This window comes from Eubalaena glacialis, chromosome 5 (assembly GCF_028564815.1).
Source record: "Eubalaena glacialis isolate mEubGla1 chromosome 5, mEubGla1.1.hap2.+ XY, whole genome shotgun sequence".
Taxonomy (NCBI): domain Eukaryota; kingdom Metazoa; phylum Chordata; class Mammalia; order Artiodactyla; family Balaenidae; genus Eubalaena; species Eubalaena glacialis.
In genome coordinates, this window is record NC_083720.1 from 88,886,369 (window position 1) to 88,909,426 (window position 23,058).

General features: G+C 35.1%; 1 protein-coding gene across 1 annotated transcript in view; it reads right to left on the bottom strand.

Annotated features, from left to right (window-relative positions):
* The window catches only part of TMPRSS11F (transmembrane serine protease 11F), a 146,168-nt gene that overhangs the window by 86,850 nt on the left and 36,260 nt on the right, over positions 1-23,058 (bottom strand). The window contains 1 exon segment of the mRNA XM_061191010.1: positions 5,597-5,748. Within this exon segment, the coding sequence (XP_061046993.1) occupies positions 5,597-5,748 (152 nt within the window).

Below are 23,058 nucleotides of genomic sequence, written 5' to 3' on the forward strand. Positions count from 1 at the left end.
GTAGAAACAAGGCTCAAAACATATGTATAATGTTATTATATTTATTCAATGTTCAAATATAATTTCATTTTCAAATGTTTTTTTCCCAAGAGGATCCAAATGAAAATCACAAGGATAAATAAGAATCCAACAGTTCGTCAGTCTTTTCATCATGATGAGTAACGAAAAGTTAGAGATATTGTCAGGCACTTAATATTTAATTAATAACAGAAATTATCTTGTAAAGTGATATCCAAGAATTTATGGAGTTGTAAATATAAAACCTGTCAAAGAGAAAAAGTGGCCCCTGGGCCTTGTGCTATCGCCCAGGCCTTGGTATTCTTGTGTTGAACAGAAACAATTTCATAGAACATCAGTATTAGACAGGTCCACTCCGTGACCACATAGATGATGACAAAAACCAGACTATTCCATGGATATGTCTGAACTCAAAAGCACCATCTAAGCAAGCAAACAAACAAACCAAAAAAACAGAACATCTCCTTATTCTAGTATGACCACTGCTTCTCTAACACTTACAGCTTTAGCATCACTTCAGCTTTTGCTTTTCAGATGAGATTTATTAGAATACCAAATCACAGAATTATTCTAGCTTCCTGACAGCATCCAATCTAGCAAAAAAAACCTACCTCCTTGAACTCTCCCCCAAATCACCCAAACCTTTAATATATCCTTTCTAACAATCTCTGACTAAGCTCCCTGTGGTTCCCCATGGCACGTGCTCTCCTTCCCTGTATCAGGTAATAACCCAACTTGTTCAACTACAGATGTGTTCCTGGAGGTCTTTGGTTGAAGGGCATCAACAAATCATTCATATTCTAAAAGTCACCCTATTTTTTAATTGCCCATATATTAAAGAGTAGATAATTGGTCACAATTATAATACAGTGAAAACTTGTCATTTATAATTATCAAGATCCTCAGGATAAAAATAACTTCATCAACCACACTTCAATCCTTGAGATGTAAATTTAACCATCAAGTCTGCTAAAATCTTTACTTCTGTTTTGGTTATTTCATATATTTCATTATTTTTAATTTCCTGCTTTTCAGATCCATTTATCTCTACTCTTTAAAATTAACATTTTAAAAATAATTATTCTTGGTGTTATCTTGGTTACTAGAATGTGTTTTCCTTCACTGACTTGGTTTTGATTTCCTTATGCTATAAAACAATGTACATAACTTTTTTGAAATGTGTGTCATCTTATATCCCTCTATCTTATCCCTTCTACTTGTTTATCCTCTGTCAGACTGTCTTCTCCTTTGTTTTACTGAATTTCCATCCTTATTCATGCTATTCTCAATGAGCTGCATGGAAAGTCCATGTGACAGATTTATCAAGTTCTTGATTGTTAACCTCTGTATCAGTTTCCTATTACAGCTGTAACCAATTACCACCAGTTCAGTGCTTAAACCAACACAAATTTATTCTCTCACAGCTCTGAAGGTCAGAAGTCTGAAATGAGTTTTACAAGGCTAAAATCAAGACCTGTTATTTTTTCTTTCTGATGAATCTAAGGGGTGAATCTTTTTCCTTGCCTTTTTTGGCTTCTAGAGACTATCCTCATTTCTTGGCCTGTGGTCATGCATCACATTTTTCCCTTCTCCCCCTGCTTCTGTTGTCACATAGACTTCTTCCTTCTTTCAGCTTTTTGCCTCTCTTTTATAAAGATACTGGGATTACATTTAGGGCCCATCTGGAAAATCCAGAATAATCTCTCTTCCCATTCCTTAATGTAATCACATCTGGAAAGTCACTTTTGTGATATAAGGTAACACTCGTAGGTTACAAAGATTAAGACACAGTTGTATTGGGGGTGTGGGGGCATTATTCAGCCTAACACAACCTCTATGATATTTTAAAAATACTTTTTGCCATTATTAGTATTATCCCTTTACTTTTTCCTTTTTTGGACACGTGAGGTATTGAAGGTGAAGGGCATTTTTTTTTGTATACATATATATTTAATTTTTTAATGATTTTTTTAACATCTTTATTGGAGTATAATTGCTTTACAATGCTGTGTTAGTTTCTGCTGTATAACAAAATGAATCAGCTATATGTATACATATGTCCCCATATCCCCACCCTCTTGCTTCTCCCTCCCACCCTCCCTATCCCACCCCTCTAGGTGGCCACAAAGCACCGAGCTGATCTCCCTGTGCTATGCAGCTGCTTCCCACTAGCTGTCTATTTTACATTTGGTAGTGTATATATGTCAGTGCTGCTCTCTCACTTCGTCCCAGCTTACCCTTCCCTCTCCCCGTGCCATCAAGTCCATTCTCTATGTCTGGGTCTTTATTCCTATGCTGCCCCTAGGTTCATCAGAACCAATTTTTTTTTTTAATTCCATATATATGTGTTAGCATATGGTATTTGTTTTACTCTTTCTGACTTACTTCACTCTGTGTGACAGACTTTATGTCCATCCACCTCACTACAAATAACTCAATTTCGTTTCTTTTTATGGCTGAGTAATATTCCATTCATCTGTGAATGGACACTTAGATTGTTTCCATATCCTGGCTATTGTAAATAGTGCTGCAATGAACATTGTGGTACATGTCTCTTTTTGAATTATGGTTTTCTCAGGATATATGCCCAGTAGTGGGATTTCTGGGTCATATGGTAGTTCTATTTTTAGTTTTTTAAGGAACCTCCATACTGTTCTCCACAGTGGCTGTATCAATTTACATTCCAACCAACAATGCAAGAGGGTTCTCTTTTCTCCACACCCTCTCCAGCATTTATTGTTTGTAGATTTTTGATGATGGCCATTCTGACCCGTGTGAGGTGATACCTCATTGTAGTTTTGATTTGCATTCTCTAATGATTAGTGATGTTGAGCATCCTTTCATGTGTTTGTTGGCAATCTGTATGTCTTCTTTGAAGAAATGTCTATTTAGGTCTTCTGCCCATTTTTGGATTGGGTTGTTCATTTTTTTGATATTGAGCTGCATGAGCTGCTTATATATTTTGGAGGTTAATCCTTTGTCAGTTGCTTCATTTGCAAATATTTTCTCCCATTCTGAGGGTTGTCTTTTCATCTTGTTTATGGTCTCCTTTGCTGTGCAAAAGCTTTTAAGTCTCATTAGGTCCCATTTGTTTATTTTTGCTTTTATTTCCATTTCTCTAGGAGGTGGGTCAAAAAGGACCTTGCTGTGGTTTATGCCACAGAGTGTTCTGCCTATGTTTTCCTCTAAGAGTTTTATAGTGTGTGGCCTTATATTTAGGTCTTTAATCCATTGTGAGTTTACTTTTGTGTATGGTGTTAGGGAGTGTTCTAATTTCATTCTTTTACATGTAGCTGTCCAGTTTTCCCAGCACCACTTATTGAAGAGGCTGTCTTTCCTCCATTGTATATTCTTGCCTCCTTTATCAAAGATAAGGTGACCATAGGTATGTGGGTTAATCTCTGGGCTTTCTATCCTGTTCCATTGATCTATATTTCTGTTTTTATGCCAGTACCATACTGTTTTGGTAACTGTAGCTTTGTATTATAGTCTGAAGTCAGGGAGCCTGATTCCTCCAGCTCCGTTTTTCTTTCTCAAGATTGCTTAGGCTATTTGGGATCTTTTGTGTTTCCATACAAATTGTGAAATTTTTTGTTCTAGTCCAGTGAAAATGCCATTGGTAGTTTGATAGGGATTGCATTGAATCTGTAGATTGCTTTGGGTAGTATAGTCATTTTCACAATATTGATTCTTCCAATCCAAGAACATGGTATATCTCTCCATCTGTTGGTATCATCTTTAATTTCTTTCATCAGTGTCTTATAGTTTTCTTCATACAGGTCTTTTGTCTCCTTAGGTAGGTTTATTCCTAGGTATTTTATTCTTTTTGTTGCAATGGCAAATGAGAGTGTTTCCTTAATTTCTCTTTCAGATTTTTCGTTCTTAGTGTATAGGAATGCAAGAGATTTCTGTGCATTAATTTTGTATCCTGCTACCTTACCAAATTCATTGATTAGCTCTAGTAGTTTTCTGGTGGCATCTTTAGGATTCTCTATGTATAGTATCATGTCAGCTACAAACAGTGACAGCTTTACTTCTTCTTTTCCGATTTGGATTCCTTTTATTTCTTCTTCTTCTCTGACTGCTGTGGCTAAAACTTCCAAAACTATGTTGACTAATAGTGGTGAGAATGGGCAACCTTGTCTTGTTTTGATCTTAGAGGAAATGCTTTCAGTTTTTCACCACTGAGAACGATGTTGGCTGTGGGTTTGTCATATATGGCCTTTATTATGTTGAGGTAGGTTCCCTCTGCTTACTTTCTGGAGAGTTTTTATCATAAATGGGTGTTGAATTTTGTTGAAAGCTTTTTCTGCATCTATTGAGATTATCAGATGGTTTTTATCCTTCAGTTTGTTAATATGGTGTATCACATTGATTAATTTGCATATATTGAGGAATCCTTGTTCCTGGAATAAACCCCACTTGATCATGGTGTATGATCCTTTTAATGTGCTGTTGGATTCTGTTTGCTAGTATTTTGTTGAGGATTTTTGCATCTATGTTCATCAATGATATTGGCCTGTAGTTTTCTTTCTTTGTGACATCTCTGTCTGGTTTTGGTATCAGGGTGATGGTGGCCTCGTAGCATGAGTTTGGGAGTGTTCCTTCCTCTGCAATGTTTTGGAAGAGTTTGTGAAGGATAGGTGTTAGCTTTTCTCTAAATGTTTGATAGAATTCGCCTGTGAAGCCATCTGGTCCTGGGCTTTTTTTAGTTGGAAGATTTTTATTCACAGTTTCAATTTCAGTGCTTGTGCTTTGTCTGTTTATATTTTCTATTTCTTCCTGGTTCAGGCTTGGAAGTTTATACCTTTCTAAGAATTTGTCCATTTCTTCCAGGTTGTCCATTTTATTGGCATAGAGTTGCTTGTAGTAATCTCTCATGATCCTTTGTATTTCCTCAGTGTCAGTTGTTACTTCTTTTCATTTCTAATTCTGTTGATTTGAGTCTTCTCCCTTTTTTTCTTGATGAGACTGGCTAATGGTTTATCAATTTTGTTTATCCTCTCAAAGAACCAGCTTTTAGTTTTATTTGAAGGGCATTTTAAACACAAAATTTCTTCACTACCTTTTAACCCAAGAAGATAGTAACAAGAAAGACACAACTGCAGCAGGTAATGTGGCTTATGCTTTTATTTCATGAGAGTTTAAGAAATGGATATGATCAATCCTCCAATAAAGTGTATGGGAAGATAAGCTGAGCATGTTGGACAATATTTCCTCTCTTCCTAGGAAGTCTTTCAAGTATGGTTTTATTGTTATGAGAAAAAAGTATATTAAACTCAATGCATGATGTGATTTGTCTTTATTCTAAAGATAATCTTTTCATTCTTCCTTCTCTTTTTAAATATGTATATGTTTTAGATGTGTCTATTCATGTAATAATGTATATTGCAAACCTCACTGGCTGGAAATATGAAACACTGGGCTCAATATAGGAGCAAACTATAATTTAGCATCAATAAAAGATTAGTAATTAAAATACTAATAGCATGCAAATGGAATTTTTTATACAACAGAGAATTTCAAGATATTAAGTCATGGAGCACTTAGGCAATAGAAGTGTGACCTTGATGCTTACCCTCAACAACAAAATGAGTAACTATACCAATTGCAATTCCTATGATTGCTGCAATTGCCAATGTGAAAAGAGATAGCCTTATAGGGTCCCAAAATTGCTGTCTTCTTTGATATTCAACTCATGGGTAATCAGCTTCTGAAAATTCACCTGGTCTGTGATAATGGAAAGAAAAACAGTAAGAGAGAAAAAAAATTTATTATGGTTCTACTCTATGTCCTCTTGCTATATTCCTCTATGAAAATAGTTTCTACTGCTAATTAACAATAAGATACTTAGATTTTGAAAAGAACACAAGTTTTTAGTTTGTTTACCCTCCCCCAACACCCCAGTCCCAGTATGTTTTAGTTAAAGCTCTACTGATATTGACATTCAAGTGAGAACATCTTCCCACTATATTTTGTCTAACATATTGGCAATTTGAAATTTGGGTGGTGAAGTACAAAGGCTCACTTAATAAAAAGATAATTTATAGATAACATTTTCATATTTTAATAAGGAAATTTTAGCAACAAAATTATATAATAATCTCATCAGTGTCACTTGATTAAAAGATTTTAATATGTATACTTTTTTAATGACCTTAAAATTTTTCTTAATGGCTTGTTTTAAAAGTAGCAACATTACTCTTGAAGTCCTTATCACAGTTCTTCACATTTTTATTAGTACCTTCCATTGAAACCACATATTGCAAATTGTACTGGATAAGACTCCAGTCCCCATGAAGACTCTTCATTTCCATTTGTCTCTTAACTTGTCCCAACTCATGCACTACTTTTCCACCCAATATATCTTAAGCCACTTAAATTATCTTTCTCCACTTGAGACCTGTAGTTATTTACTTTCTTTTCTTTTTTTTTTTTACTTTATTTTTTTTATACTTAAAAAAAATTATTTATTTATTTATTTATTTTACTTTCTTTTCTGAATCCCCAAATAGGATTCAATATTTGTTATTTTGCAAGTGAAATTTTTGGAAAAGTTTTTATGTTTTTAATTTTATCTTACAAATATTTATTTAAACTTGATTCATTAAATGAGATAATCTTAAGAATAATATCTACCACATTATAATAGTGTTTCAGGAACTATTCTAGAGCCCAAGAGGTATAAAGATTTTAAAGCATAGTCCTTGCCTGCAGGACACTCACACTTTAAAAGAGGTTACAGACATGGAAACAAGTAATTAATATATAGTGTGAACTGTGCCAAAATAAAACTTTGTACAAGAAGACAAAACAACCTCTTGGAGTGCTGTGTCAGGGAGTTTTATCAAGAAAGCAACATGATTGAAACTTTGAGTGATAAAAGTTCTCCAGGTATAAAAAAGGAGAAAAAAACAGAGAAAAAATAGCATGTGTGAAAAACAAAAATAAAATCAAAAACACTAGGGATATGAAACAGCATTTATCACCAATAATTAGTACTGGGAAAAATATATGCATAAAATATGGATTTTGCCCTCAAAGAATTTATGGTCTCCCAAAGGATATCCATGATTGCAAGTCTTTCACAGCATTGTTTTACTAGAAAGAGGATATGGTAAGGCTGGTGGGCTGGACCAGCTCATGAGGAGTCTTATGACCCAAGGTAAAGAGCTTGAAATTGACTCTGCAGGATGTGGGGAACCAATAAAAACTTCAGTTAGGCTGAGAATTTAGAATAATCACAGAGGTATGAATGAGAATTACAGCAAGGGTGCAGACAGGAAGACCTGTTTAGAGGTCATTTTTCAGGTCCAGGAGAGAGAGGGTGAGGGCCTGAACTAAAGCTATGGCTGTGGGGTGGAGAGGAGGAGATGGATTTAGCTCTAGTCCTTGAGCTTTGTTGACTGCTTAGCTGTGGGACAAGGAAAAGATTAATGGCTCCCTTGTTTCCATGATTGTGTCTCCAGGCAAGATGAGGAGAATTTAATGAAAAGAAAGTGTTTCCAATGTAGACATAAATGTTGTTAATAAAGAGCAATGTGCTCTCCTCATACTTGGTCTGAGCCAAATGGAAAGTATCCATTTTATATCTTCTCTTTGACTCATTTTATTTTAATTGTGTCACTAACACCTGTTTGTATAACTCTAATAAAAGTAGCTATTAAAATTGGTATCACACAGCCCAGAAACAATTAAAAAGTTACTTATGTCCGTGCATGCAATGCATTCCTACTCACTGATAATTGAAGTCTCCATTTCCAAAATCTTTGGCATTAAGTATTCTTGATTATTTAGTTTATAGATATTTTGGTTGCTGCAATTTTCAAAAATTCTTACTTCCTCTTTCCCTAAGGTTTGTCAATTTGGTTGTAGTACCCACAGCCCTTCAAGAAGCAAGAAATGATAAAAATCAAATCTATGGGGGTGATGTTATATTATATCACGATAACACTATCATGGTAAAGGAGATTTTTTTTATCATGGCCACATTTAATTTTAAAATGAGTTTTGTCTGGTAATCAGCTATTCTCAGTCTGTTATAACTGGAATATTGACTTTTTTCTCATGTGGAAGCTGAAATAAGTTTTACCAAATACTCATTTCCATGTTTTGAAGTAGAGCTGGAGGGAGCAATATGCAGACACTAGCTAATTGCAAAGGTAGTGGTGTTTACCCTAATAGGGAAAAATAAGGTCGTAAAAACCCAACAGAGTATTCAGAAAATTTAAAGAAATTTGTTAGCTAGGCTGTTATGAAATGTTTGTATGAGCATAATAAACAAAATGCATTCAAGGCAGTGTTACGTGTACAACGAGCTTTGAGAACTTGGCTATGATAAATTAGATTTTTAAAAAATGTACAACTGGTTCAAATTTTGAAAAAAGATTGTTTTATTTTAATCACATTTAAAATCCCTTTATATTATTCCTGTATGTTTCTTCTGATTTGTACATTACAGTTTTTTATTCATTGAATATGATTCTGGTGATAAATGGAACTTTTTATAGCCTTTTATGGTACCTAGTATTGCATCTGTTTAAAACAGAGAATTAGGCCTAAGCTTGTTCTTTTTTAAAAAATGCATTAAAAGGAACAAAATATAGGAACTAAAGTCTTTTGGTAACTTGAATAGAAGTAAAATTTGAGTGGTTACACAAATGAGGTACATATGGAAATGGTATTAGAAAAAACATGAAATTCAGCAGCAGAAATCTAAGGTTCAAGTCTTCGGTCATATATTGACCTTTTATCTTGATGTCTCTGATTCTAAGCATCCCTTGTCTATTAAATTAGGGTGATAATATCCCCCCACATTCCAAAGTGGTTGTAAGGATTTTAAGAAAGTGTATATGAGATATTTCATAATTTCTGAAGAACTATATGAACAGAAATTGTCAGAAACCATAAGCTTATTTGAGAAAAATAATAGATTATTCTACTACTCTGCATCTAACCCTAATACCTAACATAATTCCTCACATAAATGTTGCTGCTCTTTGAATGAATGAATGAATAAGTGAATGATGAATGAAAGAATTGCAGTCTAGGTCCTACATCCAGAAAAATCATTTGCATACAAAAGCTAAAGAATTCTAAAATGTGTTATTTCAATACTTACTAAACAATTATTTCATAAACTCTATGTTTTAGGTGGTAATATTTATTGAATACACAGTGAGTAAAGTGAAAATACATGGTCCTTGCTGTCATAGTGTTTGTAGTCTAGAAGCGGAAAGATAAAACTAGTAAGCATAGAGATCCTTAAAAGTTGTGGTAAGAGCTATGAAGAAGATGAATAAGATATCTGTGGTCGAAAATAAGACTGTATAGATTAGGTAGGGAGAGGGGGACTACTTGAAAAGAGTAAAGGAGTCCTCTCTTCGAAGGTAATATTTATGCTGAGATGAAGTATGAGGAGAATGTATAGAAAGTTGCAAGTTTGTTTCTGGCAGATAGAAAGTATGCAAAATGCTTGCATTAGAAAATAAGTTGGCCAGTTGGAATTGGCCATTAAAAAAATTATCATGGATAAGCAGTTATAAACCAATGAACTGTTTCCTGGCTTAAAATATTGTTAATAATAGAAACATTTCAGTTTCTTTGGCAGAAGAAATTCCTTCTGTATTACTGCAGAAGTAGCTTCTATTTATATTTTTCCTCTATCTAAGCATATGCTGCTATTTCATTCTTGTGACTTAGCTAGATACAGCGGATAAACTATGTTATCACAGACCAAAAAGATGTATGTAAAAAAAGCTCAGTCTTACACCTTTCTCTCTAGAGAGTCTCACAAATGTTTTGATCAAGAGAGCAAATATAATCTCTACTGCTGCCCCCCTCCAAAATGACACCTGGGTAGATTAGCAATTAAGCCAGAGAGTTACATCCTTTTTTAGAGGCAGGCTCTTTGATGATAAGCACTGTAATCACACCTAAATAAACAGGTGAGAAATAGACAGGTGAGAAAGCTTGCCCCTTTCCAATCACTGGTTGTAATGAGCTCTATAATTAGTATATCAAAAGTAGCTGGTAATTGGACATAAGACAATTGCTTACTTGAGAGAGCCTACAGCCAGTTCTGTCTTGAATTTTAAGTTTATTTAAGCAATTGAAACACAGCTGCTTTTCCACAGTTTCCTTTACTGAACTTTTCTTAAAATGGAGGCTTTTAATATGACAAAATCGATTGGGGTTCTAACTAGCGTAGTTTAAGAAGCACTGTGCAGAAGTAGGCTACCTTCACTATATCTTGCGTTAAATGGCATGAGTATCGTGCTCTGCAGTGGATCCTTGTTGCTTCTTTATTTTATGTAGAGTAGTTTATATCTTTTAATAATATACTCCTAATCTGTCACTCCCTCCCTCTCCCCTTTGGTAGCCATAAGTTTGTTTTCTATGTACAAATAAATAAATAAATGGGTGTCTTTTATGTTAGGCACATTGGGGCAATTGTTATATCATTAAGACATGTCCCAGCCCCTCAAGCCTCAGCGTAGGTAGATCTTTTAGATTCTTGATCTTAATGTGAGAATCCATGGAATAAAAGCTGTTCAAAATCCAGTGAAATATGGAACTACATGGAAAAGTCATAGTATTTTTGACCAGATTAAAGAACAATGAGTTACAAATAAGTCATGACAATGAAAACGTGTAAGATAGCCTATTAGTACCTAAATTATTATTTCAGAATTTTCAAAGTTAATCCATTTGTTCCCTTTTAAAGAGTTAAATGGAAATATATGTAAGCATATCTGGTTAAGATGGATTGTACAAGTCACAAGAGGACACTCATGATGAGAGAGATATCCCCAGGCTATAGTAAAACATCCTTAATCACCAAACGTCACTACCAGGTATACTCTGGGTGACATAATTAAAGAGTCAGATAACAAAAGGGTTACATTTAAACTTTATATTTAGGATTTATTTTCTGCCTGTCTATTTTTCTTGGTACGACTGCAACCACTAATTTTTCTTTAATTTATTTTTTATTTTAATTTATTTTATTTTTGGCTACATTGGGTCTTTGTTGCCATGCATGGGCTTTTCTCTAGTTGCGGCTAATGGGGGCTACTCTTCATTGTGGTGCACAGGCTTCTCACTGCGGTGGCATCTCACGTTGCGGAGCGCAGGTTCTAGGCGTGCAGGCTTCAGTAGTTGTGGCACGCGGGCTCCAGTAGTTGTGGCATGCAGACTCAATAGTTGTGGCTCACGGGCTCTAGAGCGCAGGCTCAGTAGTTGTGTCCCACAGGTTTAGTTGCTCCGTGACATGTGGGATCTTCCCGGACCAGGGATCGAACCCATGTCCCCTGCATTGGCAGGCGGATTCTTAACCACTGCGCCACCAGGGAAGCCCCTCAGCCACTAATTTGAGACACTTTATAACACATGGTTTGGCACAGTACTCTGTGCCCCTTTTTAAACTTAATCCCTTAGTGCTTTAGTTTATTCAGTTATAAAATTGGGATTTGAACCAGCTCATTATTTGAACCAGCTCATTACTGAAATACAAGTATTGGCATCACTTTTCCCATTTCTAGACTTCATAATATAGTTGGTGTGTGTGTGCACGCTCACGTGCGTGTGCATGTGTTTGATTTTCTAAGGTTATTTCACCAGAGGCATTTATGAGATTATTGAATAATTGTGTGTTGGTTTAGCATTGATTGGCTACTTCTCAGCTTCTCTGAGCTAATTGTAATATACTGCTTTCCAGGGATATATATATATATATATATATATATATATATATATAAATTGGGTTGGCCAAAAATGTTCGTTTGGGTTTTTCCATAAGATGTAATGGACCCAAACAAAGTTTTTTGGCCAACCCAATATACATGTGTGTGTGTGTGTGTGTGTGTATGTATATATATCACATTTAATTTTTAATAAGAGAGACTTTTAGGATATAGGCACTACAGTACTGTATTTGTGCATTCAGAGACAAAGCTTGTCCTAAGCTTTGTAAACTCAGGTATTATCTACTTTCTCTAAACTCTAAATAGATTAGAAGTTTTTCCAGTAATTTTCTCTCCCACAGTCTTACTATGTGACTACTGAGATCATGGTAAAGGTCCTAAAACTACATATTAATAATAATACAATTTGTTTATTCATGTAAAATATGTCAGGTGTTTCCAGACAAAGCTCTGGTAGTACTGAGCTTGGAGTATACCCAGAACCACATGACCCATGATCTGGTCAGCAGGGTTGTTACATGTCCTTTTGTTATACTTATTTCAATTCTATTTAAGAACATTTTATTATGTGCCTAATATATTCCAAACACTGGGGATACAAAAATTTAAAAACAAAACAACGACATAGACTTTGTATTCAAGGGGCTTATGGTAGAGTAGAAAGACATAAAATAATAAAATCAACACAGTGTCATAGGAAAATAATAGATATACTGACTATTGTAATAAGGAAACAGAGGATCGAATAATAAAAGTTGTTTGGGAAAGGAACAGAAATGGGTACAGATAAGACTTCTCAGATAATATGACAGCTGAGCCAGGACTTGAAAGATAGAGGGAGTTCTCCAGTATGTGATACAGGTTAACATGCTGCCCCTTTTACTCCTTGCTTACAAGAAGAACAAATTCTCATTATCATGAAAGCACCTTTTGAAACAGAAATATGACCATAGGATTTATTTGAAAGTCAAAGAAAACTCCCTGATTAATAGCATTTTCCACTACTACTCAAAAGAAAAATTGATAAAAATGACAAAAGAGAACAATTCACATATTTCAGATAGAAGATGAGAAGTGAAAAGAGTTTAAGAGAATCTGGGAAACCAGTTTAAACAGTCTAATTTACTTCGGTTTATGGCAGTGCAGTTCTCTTCAGGAGATTCCTTTCTATGGGAAGACTTGGCTCCACTGGAAAACATGAGTCAAAAACATTGGCAAAATGATGGGTAGTAAAAAAGAGGAACTGATTGTATTGTTGCAGCACTTAAATGATCCAGCTATCCAAGTAGTGATGACACTAGTATTTTCATGACAAGGCAAAATCTTCCTTGAACTTGATAAGAATTTCAAAGACAAAAACCATAAATCAAAGGACTCTGGCAAGAAATGTCCTTGGTTTTGTACCAAAGGCACATGTGATTATATTCTGTAAATGGCATAAGTGACTGCAGAAGCACAAGGAGCTGGCAAAGTGGGGGGAAACTGGGGGAATTTCAAGTATGAGTTAGCTGTCAAAATTAGCTTCCCTATCGGCCAGATGTGACTGGTTTGGCAGGCAATGGAGGAGGGCAAAGCTGCAGAGTGTGGGCAGAAATTGCATAGCATCTTGATCCTTTACTGGAATGTGTGCTGTATACGTGGAGGGAAGAGGGGGAGGCAGGAGGTTAGTCTTATTAAATCTTATTTACATAGCGCAACATAATATAAAAGCATGTAAGATATTTCAGGATATCAGTGACAAAAATTTCATGTTTTCCAAAAAAATTTTTTAAGACCTATGAGTTCTAGAGCCAGCATAAGATCTACTCCCCTTTGTAGCTGCCCTTCAAAATCGTAATTGCCATTTTGTAAGCATCCAGAAGCAACCTCCTTCCATGCTATAATATCAGCAAGGTCAGCTCTACCTCTGAAAGCAGCTACACAAGCAACAATATTTAGTAACTTAATTATTTACGTTACAAATATGAGTAACATTTCTACTGTTTCCCCATGTCCTTCAAAGATATGCCAGGCATTTCAAAATCTTTTATTTTCTGGATGACTATGAAATTGCATTAAAATGATCCCGTTTTTCACCTCAAGAAGACTTTATGGTTACTATGACTATCAAGCACACTGTTAAAAAGACACCTTTGATTTTATTCATTGATTCAACATATGTTCATTGAGGATCTACTTATTTCAGACACTATTTTAGATTGTAGAGAAATAGCAGGAGTGAGGATGTATTCTCTGCCTTCACATCTCCTGGTAGAGAAGGCAGTGAGCAATAAATAAATCTACTCATAAATGTAAAGTGCCAGGTAAGAGGATAGCAAATGAACAGGGATGAGGTAGGATTAAAGAGATCAGGAGAAACCTCTCTGCAAAGGTGACATCTAAGCAGAGATATGAAAAAAATGAAGGATGGAATCATTCAGATATCCGAGGGGAAAGCATTGTAAGCAAAGGGAACAGTAAGTACAAGTGTCCTGAAGTGGGAGAAGACTGGGTGTTTGCAGAAGAGCCACAATGTCAATATGGCCAGTGTGCAGTGAACCAGCAGAAAAGGGGAAAAGATAAGGTCAAAGAGAGTCATATACCAGTTCATAGCCTAGCAGACCATGTTAAGGACTTTTTTATGTTATTCTGAATGAGAAGGAAAGCCATTATAGAGTATCGATCAGTGGAATGTAATGGTCCTTTTAAAAGAATCACTCTGCGGAGAATACTCTGTGGTGGTATTGGGGGTAGCATGAAGGGTGAGAGGAGGGAAACTGGTTAGGTGACCATTGCACGGTTCAGATGAGAGATGATGGTGGCTGGGACTGTGCGACTTTAGCAGTGAAGAGATCAGAATATATAATTAGATTCAGGATGTATTTTGAAGGCATATCTGACAGACTTTGGTGATGAATTAGTTGCAGAATGTGAAAGAAAGAGAAGAGGGAAGGAGGATTCCGACGTGTTTTAGCCTGAGCAGGGGAACGAAACATTTTGAAGGCCGTGAGACCTCTTTCTCAAAGTAGTGCTTCTTTGGAATTCTGATGTACAACACCGATTTGAGACAGAGCTGTTCTGCGATGGAGAGGGTACACAGAACTCTACCAGTATGTAATTTCCCCATTGAGACACATTTGCAAGAATTAACTGCTGACTTTCACAATGACATACAGATTCTTTAGCGCAACCGTGAAGGTCCCACATGATGGAGTTCTTGGCAGCCTGATCTGTCACACAGCCCCTTCTCATCTCTCATATTTGATTCTCCAGCCTTTACCTGCCATACACCCAGGGAGCACCTAATCACTTTTCAAGTGTCCCTCTATAAAATCTTTTCAACATAGGAAAATCTTGGGGAGGCTTTGACCTGTAAGAAAAGAACCAACAAGACAAGCAGTTGATATAAACATGAGCCATTTATTCCCTCTCTGTCCCAGGGCCTCAGAAGAGGTAGGAAAGGCTGGTATCTAGAGAAACAGTCTTTGACAGAGAGACCTGCGTCCTCTGAGACTAGTTGCAGTTACAAATGTATTTGTAAGTCTGGGAGTAGGGATTTAAAGACTCCTTACTTGATTTTACCTTGGAATCCATATAGAAGCTTAGAATTCATAGTTAAACATAACATAATTAATCCACTCAATCACCAATGCTACAGTCCCCATTATCATATCACTGCTATAATGTTGGCCAACCTGTTCTTGAAACCCTTCCTTCCTAACTTCCTGAGGAAATTCCTTTTACCTTTAAATAACCTGACAGTGGTTTTTAGGAATGCATTCCTAAACTTTATATCCATTACACTAGTTATATTTCCTTAGGATCATATAAAATGTATCTAATCCTCTGTCACATGTAATTCATTCAACAAGTTCTTATTGAACACCTACTGTATGGCCAGGACAGTTATAGGACTGGGTATTTGCTGATGAACACATCTAGGTCCCTTCTGTCACATAAATTAAAATCAGGTGAACATTTCCAGTTCTTTCCACCAATGGGCCAAATCCCCTTACTACCTTGGGAAAACAATAAGGGACATGTTGAGAAAGCATTTCCCATAATCTATCAGTAACTGAGAAATATTAATAGGAATTTTACAACAGGTGAAAATAAATGATGAAGGCACAGCTTTTTGAGAATTTTGTAAGTATGCTTTTTTCATTCGGAATCTAAGGTTTTGGCTTTGTTTTAAAAATCAACCAGCTAAGTCATGCTTCTCAAAATTAGAAACAGAGAACCAAGAGTTTTTGTTGAATAAAGTCATATATTAATTTGACTCAGTAACACAAAGGAAAGAAAGATGAGTTGGCCAAGGGTTTAAGTACAAAAGAGAAGTTATTTTATGAAAACTATATAAAAATATTTTAATAAAGTGTGACCAATATTTTTCAAATCCTTACGAACACTCTTACATGAGTTTCTCTTTGGGCATATTTCTATATTTGTTCTTAATGTTATTAGAATGTTACCAACAAAACCCGTTTAATTAATTTGAAGTAGGTGAAGTGAATCCATCGGATAACTGATGCCATTAAGATGAGAATTTAAATATCTGACTATTCTTGACTAAAGAAATGTAAATAACAAGCTTAAGGTAAATAAGGTACACTCCTCCATGTGCAGCATAAATATTTATGTGCTAATCAGGTTTTCTCATGGAAGCAGCCCTAAGGGGAATTCTTTTTATGTCTTACACATGTCTTAACATACTTGAATTCAACCTGAAGCATAGATACACATTATATATTCTGTTTGGGCACATTCCTCTCTCTCCACTTCTTGCCAAAGAGCATTCATTTCTGGAAATGCCCCTGGTTAGTAATACCTCTTTAATGACATGGGTTAACTGAGGTTAACAAACTTCCTTAAAACACACATACACACACACACAGTGACATGTACACACAGTGACACACACATGTTAATGGAGAGAAGCAGCAACAGAAAACTAATACAGTATTCATTTTAAATGCAGTTTTGAGTGCACAAAGGAACCTTTGAACCTCAGCAATATCCACAGACTCAGAGCCTTCTTCCCCAGTGTTTAGCCCTATATATGACACAGTGGAAGTAAATTGCCAACAGTGGACTTTAATTGTGGTCTACTGTATGGTCTGTTAAAGAGCGTAACGTTTGTTTTGCGTTGAGATATAGTATACTATAGTAAATAAAAGTACCCTCAGGAGTCCAGCTGTTCCCTTTTAAATCCCCATCTTAATGCTTACTAGCTGTGTGACTTTAGGCAAGACATTTAACCTCTCCGTGCTTCAGGGTTTTTTTAATAAGCAAAATGTGTATAATAGTATCTACTTCATAAATGTCTTATGAAAATAAAATGAGACAATATAAGTAAAGTACCATAAATGCATAAAAGTTTTTGCTGTTATTAAAGTGCTACTAATTTTGCTGATCTTTATAAAAACCCATTGTTTTTCCCAGGAATAACTGAATCCAACTATCTTTCCTCCTTTTCAATATTGCCATTTTATTTTGCTTCTCACTCTAATGGAAAATTTTTCTGCACTCTTATCTGACTTTCTGCCTTGAAACATAGAACAGCTCTAGTAGAAGTCCAAGGGTAGGAATGGAGAGTAACAACTCTTCGGTCATTTGTCAGACATGGTATTAAGTGCCCTCAAAATAATCAAGGCCATCGTGCATTTTGATCCCATTTTTTAATGCCTTATTTAGGTGAAGCTTACCAATTAGATATGGTTTCTATATAAATTCCATATTGTATTAAGCATGATGCTGTAACATAATTGAATCTCAGCACTATAACCCCAGAATGCATCTATTTTCCCTGCTTTTACCTTGTTGTCCTAGTTTACATTTGAAGCTTATACATCTACTAACACAATTTTCACTCATGTCAGTTTAGTATTTCTGAAATTATTCCTTCTCTTACATTGAATCTCTTAATAAACACATTCTCTTTACAAAAATTTTATGACTACTGTTATGACAACTCAGACATTCTTGCCTGTTGTATTAAGAGACCATGAAATAGGTCGCCCAATACTTGCAGGTGGCAGTAGGTTCTACTACTTATTATTACCTTTACAACTTCTTGATAAACTTTTCTGTTCTTTATCTAAAAAGGAGGGATAATGGCTCTCATTTTCTGGACTGTATTGAGTTAATATAAATTAAATTCTGAGCACAGTGCCTGACAAATAATAGGCAGTCAGTTAAATGAAAGTGTTATAATTATTATTCATCAACTTGAAACTATAATTCTTTCAATGGTACTCCCCAAATGCCACCTTGGGGAGGGCAGATTTCTGTGACTTCCACTTCAGAACATATCCTCTCTGCCATCATGGTGCTGAGCAGTTGATACGTTGTATCTCAAATTCATCCAACAATTCTGTCATGCAGTTATTAGTAGCCTGATTTAACAATAAATCAACTAAGGCTCAGATTAATTCGGGTTAGGTAAGATTGGCAAGAATTGGGACAATAATTTAAATTCAGGACTATGATTCTAAGTCTCAAATCATTTCTGTATTCTACATATCTTCCTTTGATAATTAAACCCAGAGATTTGGGTAATGCCTGCCTCATTATGTCCTTACTGAACTGTCATAATGGAATCTTAGCTACTCCCTTTGTTTTCACTTTTTCTTCCCAGCAGTCTGTCCCAGCACCTTGTGAACAGAGATATTTTGGAAATCTCATTTTTGATGGTGTTTCTTCCATTTAAATGTCTCTTCAGCTACCTGCTGTCTCCTAAATCAAGCCTAGACATTCACTCATAGCTCTAAACCTATCTTTTCAGCCAGTTGGTTGCTGTTTTCATTAAAGTTCCCAGTAGCTTGTCTACCGAACTATCTTTGATTCCCTGAACATGCTCACACACTTGAATGATTCTGTTCAAGCTGTGGCCTCCATCAGTTTTGCTCTTTCCTACCTCTTCCCCAGACGCAAGTCCTACCCACCCTTCAAGATCCAGCTCAAATATGTTTCCATGGAGGCTTTCTGAATCCCTAGCTAAAAATGATCTTTCTCTTCATAATTCCAAACGTCTTTGGGGTTAATATTCTTCTGTTATATGTTGTGCTCTCCCTACTGCATATATGTTCCCTTAGTGACCTCTACCTCTCCAACTTTAGATTAATAATAAATAATCAAATATTATTTTTATTTATGTTAATGTCTTTTCCTCCCCTGCTAGGCTGTAAATTCCAAAGGGCATGGATAGTACCAACCTTGCTCATTGTTTTATCTCCTGTGTCTAGCAGAGTGCCTGGTATATAGTAGTTGTTCAATAAACATTCTTTGAGTGAGTACATAGATACTATAGTCTACTTTATTTAATTATCTGTTATACTAATAATCTTCTCTATCCTCTCTTAGGTAATAATTTCCTAAAGGGCAGAATCTGTGACATTCTTCTTTAAATCACTCACTGAGTTCATAAATATGTGTTAAATATATTAATAATTCTTCCCTACACAAAATTTGCTCTTTAGGAAATAAAATTTCAGAATATTTGTATTTCTAATATTGTGCACTAAATTAAATATTATGCAGCTGTATTCTTATACTTCAAAGAAAAATATCCTAGGTGACTGCTTCTAGATAATAAACTGGGGTTTCACTAGTCACTATTTTATTGAATACTATTTGGAACTAACTCATAAATACCAATAGGAATAATATATAATCCTAAGAATTTGGCCGTAATGGAATAAAGGTTTGAAGTTGACTGAAGCATGTTGATTTGTATAAAAGCCAACTCAATAAAGCCTCAGAGTCTCCTAATCCTGCTGAAGTTTTACTTTGAATAAACAAATACTTTGAATAAACAAATTTAAGAAGTTTGTTTTCTTAAACAGTTCAGAAATAACATTTAGTCTCATCCTTACCACTAAATTAAATTTACATGCATGGGAAATGTCTTGGTAGCCCAGTTCTAGATATTACATATGTGAATAATTACATTTGCAAATATTTCATAATTGAAGTTGTCTTATCTGCCAGTTATTCTGGCTTAGTAATATTTTACTCTGAATCATTAAAAAAATTTTAAGTCTGCATCTTTGCATTGAAGGGCTCTTCTTTTGCTTGAAATATTCCCTCCCCAGATATCTACAGGTCTCACTTTAAGGACTCTCTGATTAACTTAAAATAGTCTATCTCACTCTCTATCCCTTTATTCTTTTTCATTTTTCTTTGTTGTACTTATCATTACCAAAATTACTATATATATATATATATATATATATATATATATTTTGCTTATTTTCTGTATCCTCCATTAAAATACGTTAACTTAATACCAGATACATGATAGATATCAAGTAGCTATCTGATGATGAATAAATGAGCTTAACCTTTAACTTATCAGTTGCCTTCCTATAAAGAATCATTTATTGCTCTTTCAGTATTTTATAGCATAAACCTTTTTATCAGGTTGAACTCCAAGTTTGTGTCAAAAATATATTCAGTTGTTTGTAATTATTTTTCAAATGTTCATACAGCTAAACAAGAAACATAGCTGCATAATATAAGTTTCTCAAGGGTAGAAGTTTTGATTTAACACTCATTTTTTTTTCTGTTCAATACAGTAAGTCAGCATCCAAGGGAAATAGCTCCCCTTCTACATTTACTCAGACATATATTTTAACTCTAAAAATTTAACTGGAAACAGTTTATGGAGTACCTACATTACAACCTTTAGTTGGTACTTGAACAATCTCAAGAGTGATGGTCATGTCACATGAAAGGCTCCTCTTCATGAGGAGAACTTTCCAACTTTGATCACCATTAATTTGCATTTAAATTTTTAAAAATCTAGTGTAACAAAACTATTGCATCAATGAGCATTTTAGTAAAATTTTTGATATAATAAATTATTAGTTTGAGTTTCACTTTATGGAACTACAGATAGAAATTAGGTAGTCATATTAACATTGAAAACTCATTCTTTCAAAACCTATTCTATAGGCTTATAATAATAATTAAAGGGGTAATGTCACTTTAGTCTCTTTTAGAAATGCTTCCATTTCATATTAAAAACAGAGTCATGGCAATGTGATGACCAGATGTTGTAGTGACTTTTGATATTTAAAAGGAGTCTGTGTTCCTGGAAATTAAATATTTAACAAAGCACACACACTTTTGAATATTGACCTGAATCCTTTCCCCTAAGATTGGGATCAAAGCAAGGTTGTCTGCTATCATCACTCATTCATAGTGGAGGCCCTAACTAGTTCAATGAAGCAAGAAAAAGAAATTAATAATGATAAAGAACAAACTGCCTTTATTAACATATTATATAGAAAATATCTGAGTACCAACCAAAAAGGGATAAGTATGTAAGCTTATAAAGGCCACAGGATAGCAGAAAACATACAAAAATCAAACTATATTTCCATATATCAGCATTGAATGAATGAATATTGAAATTATAAATGCAATACAATTATACCTCAGAGATATTACAGGTTCAGTTCCAGATGACTGCAATAAAGCAAATATCGTGATAAAACAAGTCACACAAATTTTCTGGTTCCCCAGTGCATATAAAAGTGATGTTGACACTATACTGTAGCCCATTAAGTTTGCAATAGCATTATGATTGAAAAAAACAACGTATATACCTTAATTTAAAAATACTTTATTGCTAAAAGTTGCTAACCATCATATTAGCCTTTAGTGAGTTGTAATCTTTTTGCTGGTGGAGGGTCTTGCCTTGCTGTTGATGCCTGCTGACTCACAGTAGTGGTTGCTAAAGGTTGGGGTGGCTGTGGCCATTTCTTAAAATAGGGCAACAATGAAGTTTGCCACATTGACTGACTCTTTCTTTGACAAATGATTCCTCTGTAGCATGCAGTGTGGTTTGATAGCATTTTACCCACATTAGAACTTGTTTCAAAACTGGAGTCAGTCCTCTCAAGCCCTGCCATTGCTTTATCAACTAAGTTTGTGTAATATTCCAAATCCTTTGTTGTCATTTCAACAATCTTCACAGCATCTTCACGAAGAGTGGATTCCATCTCCAGAAACCAATTTCTTTGCTCATCCATAAGGAGCAACTCTTCATCTGTTAAAGTTTTATCATGAGATTGCAGCAAGTCAGTCACATCTTCAAGCCCCACTTCTAATTCTAGTTCTCTTGCTACTTCTACCACATCTACAGTGCCTTCCTCCACTGATGTCTTGAACCCCTCAAAGTTATCCATGTGGGTTGGAATCTACTTCTTCAAAGTTCCTGTTAATATTGATATTTTGACCTCTTCTCATGAATCACAAATATTCTTAATGGTATCTAGAGTGGTGAATCCTTTCCAGAAGATTTTTAATTTACTTTGCCTAGATCCAATCACTATCTATGGCAACTATACCTTTACAAAATGTATTTCTTAAATAATAGGATTGAAAGTTGAAATTACTCCTTGACCCATGGGCTGAAGAACGGATATGTTAATAAATAATAATAAAATAAAAGTGATTATAAAAAAAAATCTGTTAATAATGGTAAATCTTATTTATCAGTGCTCTTGGGTGACCAGGTACCTTGTCGATGAGCAGTAATATTTTGAAAGGAATCTTTTTTTCTGAGCAGTAGATCTCAATAGTGGGCTTAAAATATTAAGTAAACAATATTATAAACAGATGTGCTGTCATCCAGCCTTTTTGTTCCATTTATAAATTACAGGCAGAGAAGATATAGCATAATTCTTAAGGGCCCTAGCATTTTTGGAATGATAAATGAGCATTGGCTTCAACTTAGAGTCACCAGCTGCATTAGCCCCTAACAAGAGAATCAGCCTGTCGTTTGAAGCTTTGAAGCCAGGCATTGACTTCTCTCTAGCTATGAAAGTCCTAGATGGCATCTTCTTCTAATATAAGGCTGTTTCATTTACATTGAAAATCTGTTGTTCAGTGTAGCCACCTTCATGAATTATCTTAGCTAGATCTTCAAGATTATTTGCTGCAGCTTCTACATTAGCATTTGCTGCTTCACTTCGCACTTTCACTTTCTGAAGATGGCTTCTTTCCTTAAACCTCATGAACCAACCTCTGCTAGCTTCAAACTTTTCTTCTGTAGCTTCCTCATCTCTGTTAGCCTTCATAGAATTAAAGAGAGTTAAGGCCTTGCTCTGGATTAGGCTTTGCCTAAGGGAATGTTGCAGCTGGTTTGATCTATCCAGACCACTAAAACTTTCCCCATATCAGCAATAAGGCTGCTTCTTATCATTCATATGTTCGCTGGAGTAGTACTTTTAATTTCCTTCAAGAATTTTTCCTTTGCGTTCACAACTTGGCTAACTGGTGCAAGAGGCCTAGATATTGGTCTGTCTTGGCTTTCAACATGCCTTCCTCACTTAGCTTAATCATTTCT